At 36.4% G+C, this 18,035-nt stretch overlaps 1 protein-coding gene and 1 pseudogene across 1 annotated transcript; both read right to left on the bottom strand.

Moving 5' to 3' along the window:
- Positions 1 to 76: 76 nt before the first annotated feature.
- On the bottom strand, positions 77 to 2,716 carry LOC115958548 (annotated as a pseudogene).
- A 3,225-nt stretch (positions 2,717 to 5,941) lies between these two features.
- LOC115958549 (cytochrome P450 704C1-like) lies at positions 5,942 to 9,525 on the bottom strand. Its single transcript, XM_031076971.1, has 6 exons — positions 9,113 to 9,525; positions 7,905 to 8,120; positions 7,531 to 7,821; positions 7,128 to 7,448; positions 6,588 to 6,791; positions 5,942 to 6,329 (listed from the first exon to the last, which is right to left on the bottom strand). Exons 1-6 carry the CDS (start codon positions 9,410 to 9,412, stop codon positions 6,141 to 6,143), a joined length of 1,521 nt encoding a protein of 506 aa, XP_030932831.1. The 5' UTR covers positions 9,413 to 9,525; the 3' UTR covers positions 5,942 to 6,140.
- Positions 9,526 to 18,035: the final 8,510 nt, after the last annotated feature.

The following is an 18,035-nucleotide window of genomic DNA, read 5'->3' on the forward strand; positions in this document are numbered from 1 at the left end:
AAAAAAAATTGCATGTGGCCCAACAGATTTTTCACTTTCTAACGAGTTGAAAGCCCGTATTATTATCCAACTTGGGGATAATGCAGGCTGGTTTTTAGCCACATGAAGACTTATACAGTGAAAACCAACTGAGCATCTGTTTCCTTTGTGAGTAATACTAAGTTAACTTCCATGTTTCCAGAAGACACGAACATGGAGGCCTCCATCAATGTGAAGATTAAGCATTGTCCTGTAATCAACAGCTTTCTTATCATCGCTTAATTTGAACACGTAACAGCCTAACAGGACTGTGGAGAAGATCTTCATCTGCGGAGAAGATCTTCATCTGCCGATAAGCAAATTCCTTTCCTAGACATATTCTCGGGCCACCCTGTTAACCAGCACCATGAGAGACTTGGTTTAGTACCACTAGTCATTCTTTTTAATATTGAACTGAACTTGAATTGAAGGTCACACCCTAGACATGTTATGTTACTATACTTGCACTCTGATGTGCTTTATGTTGCTTCAAAGTAAGTCAAGCAATGGCCAGAAGAGCTAGTAGTGAGCTTGCGCTTGAAGCATGATTCATGAGTTTGAAATTTTACAGAAAAAACATCTACTAACCTGGAATGCAGTAAACTTGAAAGGGCTTTCTTGCCGGAATAAACCATCCTCATCAAGCCACCTCTCTGGTTTGAATTCTTCTGCATCATTACCCCAAATGAATCTCATCCTGCCCATTGCATACGGTTGGTAAGCCACCATATCTCCTTTCCTCACGCTAAAACCATCAGGCAGAGTATCATCAGAAAAGCAGATCTTTGCATCCTGTATCCAAAGGGGGAAGATAACGTAAAAGGCATGGACCATAGTTAATATTATGGTTAGATTAAATTTACTATTTCCTAACAACTTAAACTTTTGGAATAATTAATAATTTATTATGGTATCAAAGTAGGTGATCCAAAGTTTGAATCTCGTCTCCACTCTACCATCTGTTTAAAAATTTTAAGAATTTAAATAATTATGTTACATTATTCGGGAATTGTTATGCATAGCTTGGTATTTCATTCCACTATTTGGATGCCAAAAATTTTCAGATTTGAAGAAATTTGTCTGTCCTTTCTGTTAAACTAACCAACATGGGTTTCCAAGGAGAAAATTCATCACGTGCTGATGCATATGGTCAATTTTTTCCTTACCACTGGAAGTGGGGGGTAAAGTCTGATAGTTTCAGTTATAGCTGCATGGAGATACTGCATCTTTCCTAGAGTTTCCTCATTCATGCTGGCTGCAAACTCAGCAAAATTATCTATTTCACTCATTTTGGTTGCTTCTTTCACTTCCTGTGCAACCTTATCTTGCAAGCTAGGATGCCTGCAGAGCATGTAAATGAGACAGGAAAGAGTTGTTGCTGTTGAGTCTTTGCCAGCAGATATGAAGTTAAGAATAATATCTCTCAAATATTTTGTACTGGTCTCGCTCACTTGCAGAAACCTTGACAAAATGTCTTCTTTCTTCATCTGCACAGATAAATAAATTGACAAATTAAGATCAAGGCTTTACCCAACTGATATTGAGGTATGGTGTGATTCACTTAGAGCTGAATCGTTTTCTGAATCATGCATACGCTGAACCTTAATATGGATTAGCTTATATACAAAATTGTCAACTACTTCGATATTTTTCTTTAGTGCTGCTTCTGATCCAATAATTAGAAACCTCTTCATTTGCCAAAAGATATCAACATATTGCCAAAGGATCAGTGCACTAGAATCATCAAAAGCTTTGCCGAAATTGTTGCATTCTTCACTTGAAGCACACATGCTATCTAGCTCTACTCCAAATGCAACTTTAAAAATTGAATCTAGAGTTGATTTCATAAAGAGATCCTGCAGTCATTATATGGTTGGAACTCAGATGGGATCATCGGATTCATATGCAAATCTTGAGCGTAGCATACTCACCTGAATATCCATTATCTGGTTGGAGTTAGCAACCTCATACAATATATGAGCAAGTTTTGCCACATTCTTTTATGCTGCTGTAGTTCCTCAATATCTTTGTGGAGAACTCATAACTTGATACCTTCCTCTGTTGGCGCCACTTATTGCCATCAACTGTGAAAATTCCATCACCTAACAAATCCTTCAGAATGCTGTTATGGTAACAACCCTGCACAAAGTTTCAGAAAATGTTTAATATTATATACCTTCCTTTATCATCTACTGGAGATGCTTTAATTTTTTAGGGAATAGGCTGAACTAGCGAGCTTCAACCAGCTCGGGATGCCAATGCTAACGTTAGTAATTGATAATCCAGCTACCAAATATGTAATGTGATAAGCGGCATTGGCTTTCTATATCTGTACGTCGATAAATACACCGTCTATCTTTCAAATAATTTTATTTCTGTCAGCAAGTCATGCATTTTGTGAATCAAGTTATACCTTGCCATAATTGTTGAAATTTGTTTTAAGTATATACTCAACATTTGCTGGGTCAGTCGTATAGATCTCATTCCTAAAAGGGCTGAGCAGCCTGTAGGTCTTATACTTCCCAGCAAGATCAGTCATATAGTGCTGCAACCTATTGAAATTCAGAAGCTGGTTAAATATGGTGCCACCAATAGGATGATACTTCTTCCCATGCTTTTGCTGCAATTTCCTGGAGAAAATAAAGATTAAGAGAAGAGGTAGGATTATAGCTAACATGGGATCGGAAAGAAAATCCATGCACACTGTATTGGATAACAAATAAGAGTTGTTCATGAGTTTTATAGAACAATTGGTGTCGGTGCTTGCATTGGACTACCCCGGCTGGAGAGATTCAATGACAGGATGGGAGAAAAAAAACTCCAAAAATGCTGTTGGCATACCGATTTGATTCCAAAATGACTACTTTCTTCTGTCTTCAAAGTGGACAGAAGAAAGTATATAACGCGCCTATTAAGTCAGTGGTATGATTCACTCTATGCACTTTTTCATATGTTTAAATCATCCTCTTCCCGAAAGACAAGTTTTCCTCCGAACTGGGTTAGAAGAATCTCATTGAGACCATTACATGATAGTTCCTAAGACCATCCACGTATATTAAATCACATAATATAATAGCTCATTTAAATAAGTCACATGACTATTAAATAGCTCATGAGTCTCATGTGACCACAAGCACATATGAATATTTCTTTGAGTTACCAAAAAGTGCGTTGGAGGAACTTTTCCCAAATTGGCTTGGAGGAAAAATCTGACCCTTGCTGAACTAGAATCAAACCATGACATGGGGTCAGAAAGGAAATCCATGCAAACTATATGGGATAACAAAGAAAGGGTTGTTCATTGGTTCTATTGAGGAAACTGGTGTCAGTGCTTGCATTGGACTTCCCTGGCTGTAGAGATTCGCTGGCAGATTGGGTAAAAAAATGCCAAAAGTGTTGCTGGTTTATGGATTTGGATTCCAATATGACTACTATTTTCTGTCTTCAAAGAGGACAGAAGAAATTATATATGAGGCTAGATTAATGGAAATAAAAGTCAGTGGTACGATTCACTTTATGCACTTATATATGTTTAATCTGCCTTCTCTTAGTCTTACTGAAGCATAATCAAACAATGATCATGTTTTCATGTTTAACCTTATGAAAGGTCCAAATAATGCTTAATGGGCCTCGTTCACTCCTCTCTTAGGGGGAAAAAAAAGATTCTATGTGTTCCTCAATTTCACTCAAATCTTCTAGCAATTATCATTAGTGATGTGTCCTATGTGAAAGTGACTCTTTGAAAAGGTACACATCTCGGATTAGTAAGAAATTAAGAATCTAACTAATGTAATTATTCGGCAAAAGAAAAACTAATCTAATTAGAGAAAGGAGTAGATTTTCAAAAGGTTATTGTGGGTTCCCCAATGCCAAAACAAACCTCCAGCATCTTTCCTTTTTAACTTGTAAACTAGGTAAAAAGGGTACTTATTTCTCATAGTGATTCAGAGCAAAATTGAAATTTTAATATCAATTAATGTTGCTATTTTTAAAACAAATTTTGACAATACAACACCTTCAAAAATTGCACCTTCAAGTCGTCATTTCATTTAAAACCATGAGTTGAAGAATTAATATTGCTGTTTTTAAAACAAATTTTGACAATAGAACACCTTCAAAAATTGCATCTTCAAGCCATCATTTCATTTAAAACCATGAGTTGGAGATGAATTTCATGCTTAGTTAGCAAGGGAAAATATTCTCTTCCACTCATTTTGATGCGTTAATATACACAATATTTCACAATTGATGTGCTGATATACACATTTTAAGAGACGAAAAGGAAATATCCATGTTAAAAACATGAGAGTGGATATGAGAGAATCATTATCCAATTTGCAATTGCCATGATGTATACAAATTGAAATCACATGTTAAAGATGAGTTTTTACTGTGATGTGAAATTGGAACATGTAAATTTAGTGATATATAAAACTACATCTTCAAGATGTTATTTCACTAGGAGAGAAATCTCATCTTCAACGTCATTTTACTATAGATATAAGGTGAGTATTAGAGTTTGGTTTAGTTTTTAGTTTTTAGTTTTTGGGCTTTTTGAAAAAATGGCAATTTATAATTGCTACTCAGAGCAAAAGTGCACTTATTCACATTTACAAGACTAAAAAAGCATGATTTCAAAATTTCACCAAATGTTCTATACTCACGTTTTCAAACTGCCAATGTGATTTTGGTCCAAAAAACTCTAACCAAACGGGCACATAAATTAGAACCCTCCCTCCTTCCAAAATCAAAATGTGAAGTAGAAGCACATAATAGCCTCCCGAATCTTAGATCTTGCCTAACCTTATCACTGTATAAAAATAATAATAAAATATAAAAAACTTTGGGTGGCCTGGTAGAATTTCTTTTAAAAAGGAAAATCGATTGCATAGTGAAATCATAGGTTGAACAATTGATTTCACTGTGGGGGTGAAATTGTGGGTACACCCAATTTCACTAAATGGAGTAAAAATCATACCTGCAATTTTATGCTACTAATGTGCCCTAAACCTGCCATTTTGCAGTTGTTTTAGAGATACCATTTTGAAACTGCATTTCAATAAAATCTTAAATTGAGAATACAATTTCAAAAACTGTGATATTTTAAAAATTATTTCAGAACAACAATATTTTTATAATTTGATATCAAAATTAAAATTTTACTCAAAATCACTCCTTTTCTCATCATTATTGAACCTCTTTCCCTCATTTTATGTCCATCATGAAGGTTGACAATGGCCAATTTATGGCAATTTAAAATCATTGCAAATCAATTTAAAATTGTCTTCCAAGACTCCATTTGTTTGGGCACATAATATTTTTGGAAAAAAAAATTTCTTCACATTTTTTAGTGTAATTGGAAATTTCTAATTAATAGAAAACATGTTCATAAACAACAGAAAAACACACCAAAATGATAATTAACAGCTCACATTTTATAGAAACATAATTAATTTTCTAAACCAAGTCTATGCCCACTCCCAACTTCCATCACCCTCCCCACTCCTGTGTTGCCACCTTCATCCCCTTCCCCCTTCTCCAAGTCATCACCACCACCACCACCTTCCTCTTCATCAGTGGCACTACTACCTTCCTCCCTTTAGTCCCCTGCGTTGCTACTACTACATCCCTTCCACTGCTCCTTGATGCTACCACCATCACCTCTCTCCATCCCTCCTCTCATTCCCACTTGCCACCATCCTCCCCACCACCATCATCTCCCATGCCCCCCAACCACCCCCCCCCCCCACCAAAACTACTTTGTGCCAACACCACCATTGCCTACCCCACCTTCACTCACCAATTGATTATAGTTGTGAACTAGAGAGGGGAACAATAACAACAATACAAATCCACTCTAGAATTGTTACCGATATTATGATGATAGTGCGCCTTGATAATTTGAACAGTTCTTTATTTATAATGGCAAGCTTAGACTCATTGATCTTATTTTATATAATCACATAAAAAGTCTTACATCAATCTTTGTATATTACAATACACTTTTTCTCTTTTAGGGACTCTAGCAATAGAAAATTGCCATTAAACAATGAATATTTTAAATACAAAGAATTTATATATATGTCAGATGGTATTTATTTCCACGCTCATAAGATACCATGCTACTTTCCATGCCTGTGGAAGGCTTGAATTTCGAGACCTCCATCGATGTGAAGATTAATCATTGTCCTGTAATTGACAATTCTGTTTTCATTAGCCATTTTGAACTCGAAACAGCCTAACAAGACAGCCGAGAAGATCTTCATCTGCCTATAGGCAAACTCCTTTCCTAGACAAATTCGTGGCCCTGCCTGTAAACCAGTAGAAATTTAATTTTGGTTTCTCCAACAAGAAGACAACAGACTTTAACTTTCTACACTAGAGGTGACTTTGCATCAAAGGAAAATTGTATATATGTAATTTTGCAGTAAATTTGTACGGCTACACGTTTACGTTACTTCAAAGACAATTCAATGTTAGCCACAAAAATTAAACATGTCTATGATGAAGATGAGCCTAAAGCATGAAAAAGTAGAAATGCAATATGTCCCAACACAATTTTCACTAACCTGGAAGGCTGTGAACTTAAAAGGGCTCTCGGGCTGGAATATTCCTTCTTCATTGAGCCATCTCTCTGGTCTGAATTCCTCAGTGTCATCACCCCATATGAATTTCATCCTACCCATTGCATAAGGTTGGTAAGCCACCATATCTCCTTTGTTCACACTGTATCCATCTGGTAGAGTATCATCAGAAAAGCATATCTTTGCATCCTGTAAGCAAAGAAATCTAAGGTTTAGAATTACATTTGGGGGAATCATGTCAAATAAGTGGGAACCTACTAGGAAGCTGCTCTCAGACATTTCGGAAACTAATGGTGGCAATGTACATGTCCTTATTAGTTAACAACCAATGAATATGCAGTGTTACTTTGCAGTAAAAGGAAGAATAGTGTGATTCTAGATATTGAAAAATTTCGGTGAACCATTACTCTGGAACCACGCACATGGCATATGTTGGTCTTAAAGAGGAAATAATGAAGAAAAGGCATGCAGTATTTCATGTGCAGTTATGAAATGCTGACAGTAGATATAGTCAGATTTCCTTACCACAGGAACTGCAGGATAGAGTCTGAGAGTTTCAGTGATCGCTGCATGGAGATATTGCATCTTTTCTAGAGCTTCTTCACTAATACTGGCTGAAAACTCAGCATAGTTTGTGATCTCTTTCATGTTAGTAGCTTCCTTCACTTCTTTTGCAATTTTCAACTGCACAGCAGGATGCTTGCAGACCATGTAAATAAACCAAGCAATTGTGGTTGCTGTTGTGTCTTTTCCAGCTATGATGAAGTTAAGAATTATATCTCTTAAGTATGTTGGATCAGTGTCTGTCACTTGCAGAAACCTTGATAGAATGTCTTCTCTCTTCATCTGCATTGTGCATGATAACAAATTTATCTCATGGATGTACAAACTAATACGAAACAGGAACTTTTAGCTAAAGTCTACTCACAGAAGATTCGTCCTCTGAATTCTTCATTTGCTCAATCTTGCTGTGGATTAGCTTAAACACAAAATTGTTAACAAGTTTGGTGCTCCTTTTTAAGGTTGCTTCTGATCCGATATTTAGAAACTTCTTGATCCTCCAAAAGATATCAACATAACGAAAAAGGGTCATTGCACTTGAATCATTGAAGGCATTGCTGAAATTCTTGCCTTCTTCATCTGATCCACACATGCTGTCTAATTCAATTCCAAATGCAACTTGGAACAATGAATCCATAGTTGATTTCATCAATAGATCCTACACGAATAATTAGAGTTAGACAATGCGCAATAACATAAGGAATTAATCTCTTCGTGAACACTGAATTGTCCAAAACTTACTTGAATATCCAATATCTGGTTGGCAGTTGCTGCTTCAGACACTATATTAGCAAATTTTGCTGCATTTTTTCTGAAAATCTTACTACTAAAGTCCCTCAACACCTTTGTGGAGAACTCATGGCTTGATATCTTCCTCTGTTGGCGCCACTTGTCACCATCAACTGTGAAAATCCCATCACCTAGAAGGTCCTTCAGATTCATGTAGTTATACGATCCCTGCAGAAAGTGTTGAGATACAGAACTTTAGCCTTCAATCCCAAATACGTATTCTATCTCTCAAGCATTGCCAAAATTTGAACTTCAATCCTCATAAATATAGTAACATACCATATGCAGTGCTTGAGGAAAATTAGTCACATAAATCATGTTGAAAGTTTGCAAATCACTGTTGTTCTTTCAGCACAAAAGTGCAAAATGGATTTCTCTAACCTTCTTTGGAAATATCAAATATTCTTAACTTTTTAGTTTCATTAACCTTGTGTCATGGAATTTTTACAAAGGGATAGCTTATTGATTTTACATTCACAATGAAAGACTAATCTCATGTCTCAACAAAATTACATTTCTAACGCTTTTGTTATTTAGTACTATATATAAAGTGGTCCTTGATATCGTATCTTACCAAATGCAGACAATTGGCTACAAGTTTTTAAATGATTTGCAATTAATCTATATTGCCATGGTAAATTTATAATCGACCTAGCAAGAATTTAGATGATTATAATAGAGTAATTCTATGACCACATCATTTACCACACACTTTTCTGCAACTATGTTATGTGGCAGACCGGCTATTTATCACTTTCACATGCACATGGACCGCCACCTTTTTTCTACCGCTCATCCACATCAGAGTTGTGGCAAAGATATGGTATAAATGGGTGTGTTCCTAAATTTTTTCTCAGCAATACTTGTAGAAGCACATGGTATATGCCTACTAAAAAACTCTCTGTCAGTTTTAGTTACTTAAAATGCAAGCACATGGTATGTCTACCAAAAAACTTGAATTGACTTTAGACTAAGATAATTTTCCCCAATAAATTGATTACATTATTCCAGTTGAAACCTTAGTTGTGGTGTAAATTAATTGCCACCCATTGGTTTTGCTTTATAGAATTCATAAATTCCAAAGGAAAAGGAAAAAAAAAATTCATATTATAAGTAACATTTTAAAATTGTAAACCCAGTAAGAGACGATGAGGACAAACCTTGCCATAGTTGTCAAAGTTTGTTTTAAGTATATACTCAACATTTGCAGGATCCGAGGTGTATATCTCGTTTCGCAGTGGGCTGAGCAGCCTGTAGGTCTTGTACTTGGTAGCAAGAGCAGTCATATAGTGGTGCAACCTATTGAAGTGGAGTAGCTGGTGAAATATGGTACCTGCAATAGGATGGTACTTCTTCTTTCTCGTACTTTTGTTCAGCTTCCTGGCTAGGATATGGAGAACTAGAAGAGATACGAGAAGAGCCAAAGCAGTTAAACATATGGGCTTTGAAAGAAAATCCATGGAGGTAAGGTAGGTGATAGTCAAAGGGTATGCCTGTGATAAAGAGGTCTGCTTTGTAGAGATACACTCGTACACCTGACCATATGTACATGGACTATTAAGCCACAAAAAAGAAAAAAGAAAAAAAAAAAAGGGACATAAAAAAATGATGTATAAAACAAATACAATGGAGTGATGGACTTTTTGAGCTTCACGGATAATGGTTGTGGTGGACCATGTGTTGTGACGTGTATCTTTCCAGAAATAAGTAACTTTTAGGATTCTCACTGACAGGGGTAGCCCAACATAATTTGAGGTTTAAGGCGAAAAATTTATACGGGACTTTTAATATGTAAATATTAATTAAACAAAATTATTTTAATACTAATCAAAATTATTTAATACTAATCAAATTAAGGTTAATTTGATACATTAAATACATAAATAATACCAACTAGACTAATGTTAATTTCATATAGAGAATTAAATATCATAGTTGAATTATAAATATTAATAAAAAGAAATAAAAATATATTATGATTGAAAAAGATACTTTATTTTGGATATAAGACAATGCATAATTAAATAAAATTGTAATCTAATTTTTAATTTTATATTTTGATTTTAAGAGAGAGAGAGATAGATATTATTTGGTGTATGATTTTGTAGGATATTAATTTACAAAAATCAAAGTCTCAAACTCTTAGGGGAGATTAATCTATAATTGATAATTTAACACATTTGCAAAATCTTTTTGAAATATTTTAGGGTTTCAATTGAATTAAGGTTCTATTGGTCTCGTATTTTGAGAGTCTTAATAGAAATGAAAAAGAAAAATGCACTAATTAAAAACACTATAAAATGTTTAAAATATAGTGATATTGTCTCTGTAAGGACACGATTCGTATCGAACCACAACAGTGTTGGGTTCGCACGTAAAAATGTCCAAACAATATCATTTGTAGAGCGTGAGTTTGAAAGGTTAGGCCTTAGTCACCAGGCGGTGAGTCTTTTAGTGATGTTCATACATAACTAAGTTATTTTCGCCCTAGGAGTCTTTCTTCAGGAGGCGGGTTGGGAGGTTCTGGTTTTTGGCCATTTTTCCTAACCTCTTCTCTAGATTACTTACTTTTCCTTTTATACTAGCCTGCGTTCACTGTCCTTCGTCCACGTGTAGGGTCAACCTTTCCAAGACTGATACTTGTCCCATCAGCCCATACCCAAAATCGTTGGGGGTGGTTGTAAAAGCCGAAGAATACGGCTCTGTCAGGTGCAGAGTATTGAATAGCAGTAAGGGTAGCTTTCCCTGGATATTTTAGATTTTCTTTCAAGCTTAGTCCTATACCGTTTTCGCCCCTCTTTCCGGTGGGACTTTGGGTCTGCCGAGGACTGAACTGTCCTCGGCTGTATCCCAAGGCTATCTTGTGCTTTATATTTTTGAGCTTGGGTCATAGCCCTCCTCGGCTTGAGCCTTTGGACTCCCCACGGGTAAATGGGTCTGGCCCATAAATTATTGGGCCCCACAATAGCCCCTCAAAACCCTGCTGTCCAAACCTCTTGGTTGGAAAGGGAGGTTTTGGTGATACCGAGCCTTTATTATGGCTCATTTAATTTACCCTTTCATTGATGTTGGCGGTTCTCCACCTGCCCAGGAAATGTACCGGTCTACGAGATGTTCCTCTTAATTTATTCACGACGTGCTCATGCCGTTTGGCTATCCAAAGCGTGTCTTTAATAGTTTCCCTTTACGAGACCTTTCAGATTTAATAGTTATTGATGGTGTGGGAAAGCGGAACGGGCATATTCTTATTTGCAGATTTCCTTGGAGATCTGAACATATTAAGTACCTTCCGCTTCGCCCCTCATATAGAAAGAAAAGGCGAGAGTTGTTTCTTCCATACATGAACCCCTTTAATCCCCCCAAAATCTGAAACCCTTAGACTCCTCCCAGAGTTTACTTTTACCCTCTGGTTATACCTTAAATTGTGATATGTTCACCATAGTAATAAGCAATGAAGGAACCATACCCCTCCCAAAAACACCATGTTCTAATAAAACTCGAAATGGCTCGGTCAGGGCAAGGATGGCGGAGACTCAAGATTTGTCTCACTTCCCTTTCAGCCAAAATCCGAAGCAGGGACTCGTCACGTCAAACTTTTGGCGTGACTGAGCCGAGGACACCCATTATCAGTACCAACCGCTCTCTCATGAACATATCTAACATGACACCAGTGTGTCAGGAGTCAGGACTGAGGCAGGGACTAAGTGCCCCTGCTTCTTCCTCTCTTCGTTCACTGGTGCCTTCTTTTGCCTCTTTTTCTCCTTCTTTCCATCAACAGATCCATCCTGGTACTTTTCCCTCTCCCTCTTTTGCTCCTTTTTCTTTCTTTTCATCTCTTCCCTCTTCTTCTCCTCCTTCTTTTCATTCATCTCCTCCATCTTCTTCATTCATCTCCTCCATCTTCTTCTAAAGAAGGTCCTTCTCTCAATATGGGCGCTACTGAGGCAGAATTCGGAAGAATTTCGGAGACGAGTTTAAAAAGATATCTGACTGTTTATTTATCTGTATTGCTGTTTTTTTTTTTTTTTTTTATTGTTTTGGAAATCCACCTTTTGTATAGGCTTGTTTAAGCCCCTCTTTGTACGTTGTAATACATCTTTATATTAATAAAAATTGTTATCACTTTACATCACATGTTCTATCTCTATATTTCCGAAATGATAACGCAATGAATAGACATACAATCTTGTGAATTCCTTTTATTTTTGAACTGTGACCGACGTCTAGGACCAAAGTCCCAGTTAATAAAAAGATCTTGCTCTGTATTTATAAAAACAGTCCGGCTTAATAATACTGAATCGAACAAGTGATACTTAGGGCTGAAACCCCCATTAGGCAGGAAAAGAAAGGACGTTATGATGATCTTACTCAGCCGGCCTGACACAATACCGCCGACCTTAGAGTACAATACTTGGGGCCATAATCCCTTATCAAAGAAAAAGGCGCTATTATGAATTTGCGAGTGCTGTTCGGCACAATAATATAGTATTTGAATCAATGACACCTAGGGTCAAAATACTTGCTAAGAAAAAGATATCACCATAACTTTAATAGAGTTGTTTGGCACAACGATGCCGACCTGTGAAAACGATACTTACCCCAAAACTAGCCGAGATGATAACTGAATTCCCGATGCGGTGTAGGAAGTAACCATCCGAAGACATATCACCCGTAAAACGAACAACCCCCCTAGGTTGCTGAATAGTGGGGCGTTTCACCATCTTCTTAACACGCTTATTGGCCTTAACCTTTTACAGTATTTGAGCCGAGGATTGAGTAACTTAGAATTTTTATTAAGTAGCCGACCTTACAAAACTCAATCTTTCCCTCATCCACGACTCAGTTTTTCTCATCCAAGTAGTTGGTTTCCCCATAGGTTTGAGTCCGAGGACCATACAATACCTTGGTTCTGTCCAAAACTCAGTTTTCTCATCCAAGTAGTTGGTTTCCCCATAGGTTTGAGTCAGAGGACCATACAATACCTTGGTTCTGTCCAAAACTCAGTTTTCTCATCCAAGTAGTTGGTTTCCCCATAGGTTTGAGTCCGAGGACCATACAATACCTTGGTTCTGTCCAAAACTCAGTTTTCTCATCCAAGTAGTTGGTTTCCCCATAGGTTTGAGTCCGAGGACCATACAATACCTTGGTTCTGTCCAAAACTCAGTTTTTCTCATCCAAGTAGTTGGTTTCCCCATAGGTTTGAGTCCGAGGACCATACAATACATTGGTTCTGTCCAAAACTCAGTTTTTCTCATCCAAGTAGTTGGTTTCCCCATAGGTTTGAGTCCGAGGACCATACAATACCTTGGTTCTGTCCAAAACTCAGTTTTTTCATCCAAGTAGTTGGTTTCCCCATAGGCTTGAGTCCGAGGACCATACAATACCTTCGTTCTGTCCAAAACTCAGTTTTTCTCATCCAAGTAGTTGGTTTCTCCATAGGTTTGAGTCCGAGGACCATACAATACCTTGGTTCTGTTCAAAACTCAGTTTTCTCATCCAAGTAGTTGGTTTCCCCATAGGCTTGAGTCCGAGGACCATACAATACCTTGGTTCTGTCCAAAACTCAGTTTTTCTCATCCAAGTAGTTGGTTTCCCCATAGGTTTGAATCCGAGGACCATACAATACCTTGGTTCTGTCCAAAACTCAATTTTTCTCATCCAAGTAGTTGGTTTCCCCATAGGTTTGAGTCCAAGGACCATACAATACCTTGGTTCTGTCCAAAACTCAGTTTTCTCATCTAAGTAGTTGGTTTCCCCATAGGCTTGAGTCCGAGGACCATACAATACCTTGGTTCTATCCAAAACTCAGTTTTTCTCATTCAAGTAGTTGGTTTCCCCATAGGTTTGAGTCCGAGGACCATACAATACCTTGGTTCAGTCAAAAACTCAGTTTTCTCATCCAAGTAGTTGGTTTCCCCATAGGCTTGAGTCCGAGGACCATACAATACCTTGGTTCTGTCCAAAACTCAGTTTTTCTCATCCAAGTAGTTGGTTTCCCCATAGGTTTGAGTCTGAAGACCATACAATACCTTGGTTCTGTCCAAAACTCAGTTTTTGGCGTGCGACCTTGGCTTTAGGGGAATTAGATCCTCGGCCAAGCCCCTAGAGCCATCTAAGCGACTGACACTAGCAAACGTAGCCCCTAGTCAAGAATCATAGCCCCTAACGGAATTTTACACTAGAACTCTATAATCAACAGTTAGAAATGGCAAAGGAACTCTCTCGACCCACTGCCTATGCCAACACACAAGCCTTCCCCACAGACGGCGCCAATTGTAAGGACACGATTCGTATCGAACCACAACAGTGTTGGGTTCGCACGTAAAAAGGCTCAAACAATATCATTTGTAGAGCGTCGGTTTGAAAGGCTAGGCCTTAGTCACCAAGCGGTGAGTCTTTTAGTGATGTTCATACATAGCTAAGTTATTTTCGCCCTAGGAGTCTTTCTCCAGGAGGCGGGCTGTGAGGTTCTGGTTTTTTGCCATTTTTCCCAGCCTCTTCTCTAGATTACTTACTTTTCCTTTTATACTAGCCTGCGTTCACTGTCCTTCGTCCACGTGTAGGGTCAACCTTTCCAAGACTGATACTTGTCCTATCAGCCCATACCCAAAGTCGTTGGGGGTGGTTGTAAAAGCCGAAGAATACGGCTCTGTCAGGTGCAAAGTATTGAATGGCAGTAAGGGCAGCTTTCCCTGGATATTTTAGATTTTCTTTCAAGCTTAGTCCTATACCGTTTTCGCCCCTCTTTTCGGTGGGACTTTGGGTCTGCCGAGGACTGAACTGTCCTCGGCTGTATCCCAAGGCTATCTTGTACTTTATATTTTTGAGCTTGGGTCATAGCCCTCCTCAGCTTGAGCCTTTGGACTCCCCACGGGTAAATGGGCCTGGCCCATAAATTATTGGGCCCCACAGTCTCTCATTGATAAACTTTATCAATTTAACTAATGAATGTTTATATCACTTTTTGTAATTAATAACATGGAAATTTGTAAGCCAATAGTAAAATTTGTATATTACTAATAAAAAAATGTACAACCTTTAGAAAATATATATGATTGTATAAAAATTTGGGCCTTTAACTATGAAAAGTGGGGCCTTTTTTTCCTAAGGAATTTTTTTTTTGGGTGGGGCCTTAGGCCTAGGCCTAACTTGCCTAGGCCTTGAGCCGGCCCTGCTCAATGAGCAAAGTGCCTTTTTCGGTAAATACTAAATCCAAACTTTCCTTAAGAAACACAAATAAAAGTCTCTTGATTCCTGAATCCATAGGCAAAATAGCCAAATACCATCTTTCACTGAAATATTTAGCGATTTATTATTGATCGTAAAATATTTAACAATATATCACTATTTTAAAACTCAAATTTATGAAGCTCAAGTTTTACATGGAACTCGAATTTATGAAAATCAAGTTATAAATGTGACATGGTGGCAGAATTGATCTAGCATTTTATAAATTAAAAGTCTACGTAGAACTCGAGTTCCTTGTAATATGAAACTTGAGCTCTTGAAGCTCGAGTTTCTTTAAAATTTGAACAAGTGAGAAATAAGCTCAGATTCATATGCCTTTGTACCTAAGGCCAGCTCAATAGATGATGCAATTGATGTAATCGCCTAAGTCCCCCAAATAAAAGAAGGCCCTCACTTGTAAAAATATATATATATATATATATATAATATTTATCTATATATTTTAATTTTAAAAAAATTTAAGTACTTTATTGATCAATAAAATGCATTAAAAATGCCACATTGTATCCTAAAATGCAGAAGATTAAAAAGGAAAAATACAAAAATAGTCAAACTTCAATTAACAAAATTAAATTTAAGTTGGACAGCACGTTTTCTACATAGCTGCACACTGTACAGTAGCATAGGTTACACAGTTGCACACTGCACAGGCTGCATAGGCTGCACAACCTAGTGGCTCACAGTCATAGGACAACACGTTTTCTTACTTTATCAATTATTATAAATTATCATACCAATTAATAATCTGGTGTGTATCATATCAACTCATTTGTATTATAGTGACACTAATTTATTGAACCATGTAATAATTTAATTTTTATTTGAAAAGGAAATATTAAGTAGATTAACTATATTAAAATTAAAATTAACAAAATCTTATTTAAGGTCTACTATGTCACAAGCAAGGCCGGCTCAATAGGTAATGCAATTGACACAATCACCTAAGGCCTCCAAATAAAAGAAGGCCCCCACTTGTAAAAAAAAATAATTATATATATAATATATTTATCTATATATTTTAATTAAAAAAATTTAAGTATTTTTATTGATTGATAAAATGCATTAAAAAGGCCCCATTGGATCCTAAAATGCAGAAGATTAAAAAGGGAAAAAACAAAAATAGTCAAACTTCATTAACAAAATTAAATTTAGGTTAGACAACACGTTTTCTGCATAATTGCACACTGCACAGCAGCACAGGCGGCACAGTTGCACATTGCACATTGCATAGGCTACATAGTTTGCACAGCCCAGTGGCCCATAGTCATAGGACAACACGTTTTCTTACTTTATCAATTATTATAAATTATCATACCAATTAATAATTTGATGTGTATCATATCAACTCATTTGTATTATAGTGACACTAATTTATTAAACCATGTAATAAATTAATTTTTACTTGAAAAAGAAAGATTAAGTTTATTAGTTATATTAAAATTAAAATTAACAAAATCTTATTTAAGGTCTACTATGTCACAAGAAAGATTAAGTGGATTAGCTATATTATTAATTGAAGAAAAATGTTAGAGGAACTTAAATACAAAAATTTAATTAGTAATTTTGCATCTTAAAATGCAAGAAAAATAGATTTTAAATAAAAAAAATTCAATTTGTATTATTTAATTAATATTTAAATATAAAAAAGACCCCACTTAAAATTCTCGTCTAAGACCCCAAAGTTGTTGAGTCGGCTTTGTCTGTACCTCTCATTTTCTTTTCTCATTTCATTGCCTTTACCCAAGCCTCAATTGAAACCAATCAAACCACACCATCACTTAGGAGCAAGTGTGGTCACTAGAGTAGACAAGTCAAAGACTCATTTAAGGAGCTTGTCTCACAAGCTTTACTTCATGTCAAAGATGTGGCCTTACGTGCGTAGAACACGCTGAAGTGAAAAGGAAAAGCTGGAGGAAAAGAAGAAATGAAACAGACTAAAGAAAAGGAAGCTATTCGACCACTTTGGTAAGAAGTTTTTTGATAAATTTACTATGTTGCCATTTTAAAAATCAAGCACCGCCTCTCTAGAAATTTTTAGTGTTTTTCTCTTAATCTCTTTCTCTCCAGAATTCTCCAAAGCTTCCCTACATAATTTAATCTCAACCACAAATTTACAAAATCTCTAGAAGGTTGGTAAAAGACATTATTTTATTGCATATAAAAGATGAAGCTGGAAGCTTCATGTCGGTTTCTTAACCGACCTACATCTAGTATATATAGATAGGATGATGCCAATGTCGTGTGGCTTGTGATGTGAAGGATAGGTGAAGTGATGTGTGTAAAAGGCACCAAGTCTAAAAGTCATAGTGTGTAGGTGTCTAGAAATAGGGTTTGGCTTACCTCTAGTACTTTTTTAACTAGAATTTCCTTTTATTTTAATGAGAAACTACCACGTTATCTACTAACTAAATAAAATGTGGATATTAAAACCCACTATCACTTGCTATTGTATATTTAAACAAAAGGACATGTCTAGTTAAAAAAATGGACATGTCCAGTTAAAAAAATATCGAAAATAAGCCAAACCCTTAGAAATAAGGTGTCATGTGTGTGCAAGTGTATTTGGAGAGTGAGTACATTAAATAAAAAGCTAGTGTGTGAATTGTAAGAAGCTATGTCGTGTGTGCACTGGTGTAATAGTTGTACTTGTAAAGTGTTGTAATTTGAAGAGTCCAGTTTTCAATAAAAGTTCTTTGTTCAGTGTTTAGTTCAACATGCCATTAAAGATGTAGACCTCCGTTTTAGAGATATGGACCTCAATTTTATGGTACTTGAGTTTCATAAACTCAAGTAACACATTACAAGGTTCCACATGACCTTTTTAATTAAAATAAC

Source organism: Quercus lobata, chromosome 8, assembly GCF_001633185.2.
Source record: "Quercus lobata isolate SW786 chromosome 8, ValleyOak3.0 Primary Assembly, whole genome shotgun sequence".
In the NCBI taxonomy this organism is placed as follows: Eukaryota; Viridiplantae; Streptophyta; class Magnoliopsida; order Fagales; family Fagaceae; genus Quercus; species Quercus lobata.

Excerpts from the sequence above, each read along its gene's own strand:
- LOC115958549 (XM_031076971.1), bottom strand. The coding sequence starts at position 9,412 with ATGGATTTTCTTTCAAAGCCCATATGTTTAACTGCTTTGGCTCTTCTC. Across the intron at positions 7,822-7,904 it reads ACCAGATATTGGATATTCAA|GATCTATTGATGAAATCAAC; the intron begins GTAAGTTTTGGA and ends TTATTCGTGTAG. Across the intron at positions 6,792-7,127 it reads TCTATCCTGCAGTTCCTGTG|GATGCAAAGATATGCTTTTC; the intron begins GTAAGGAAATCT and ends CTTTGCTTACAG.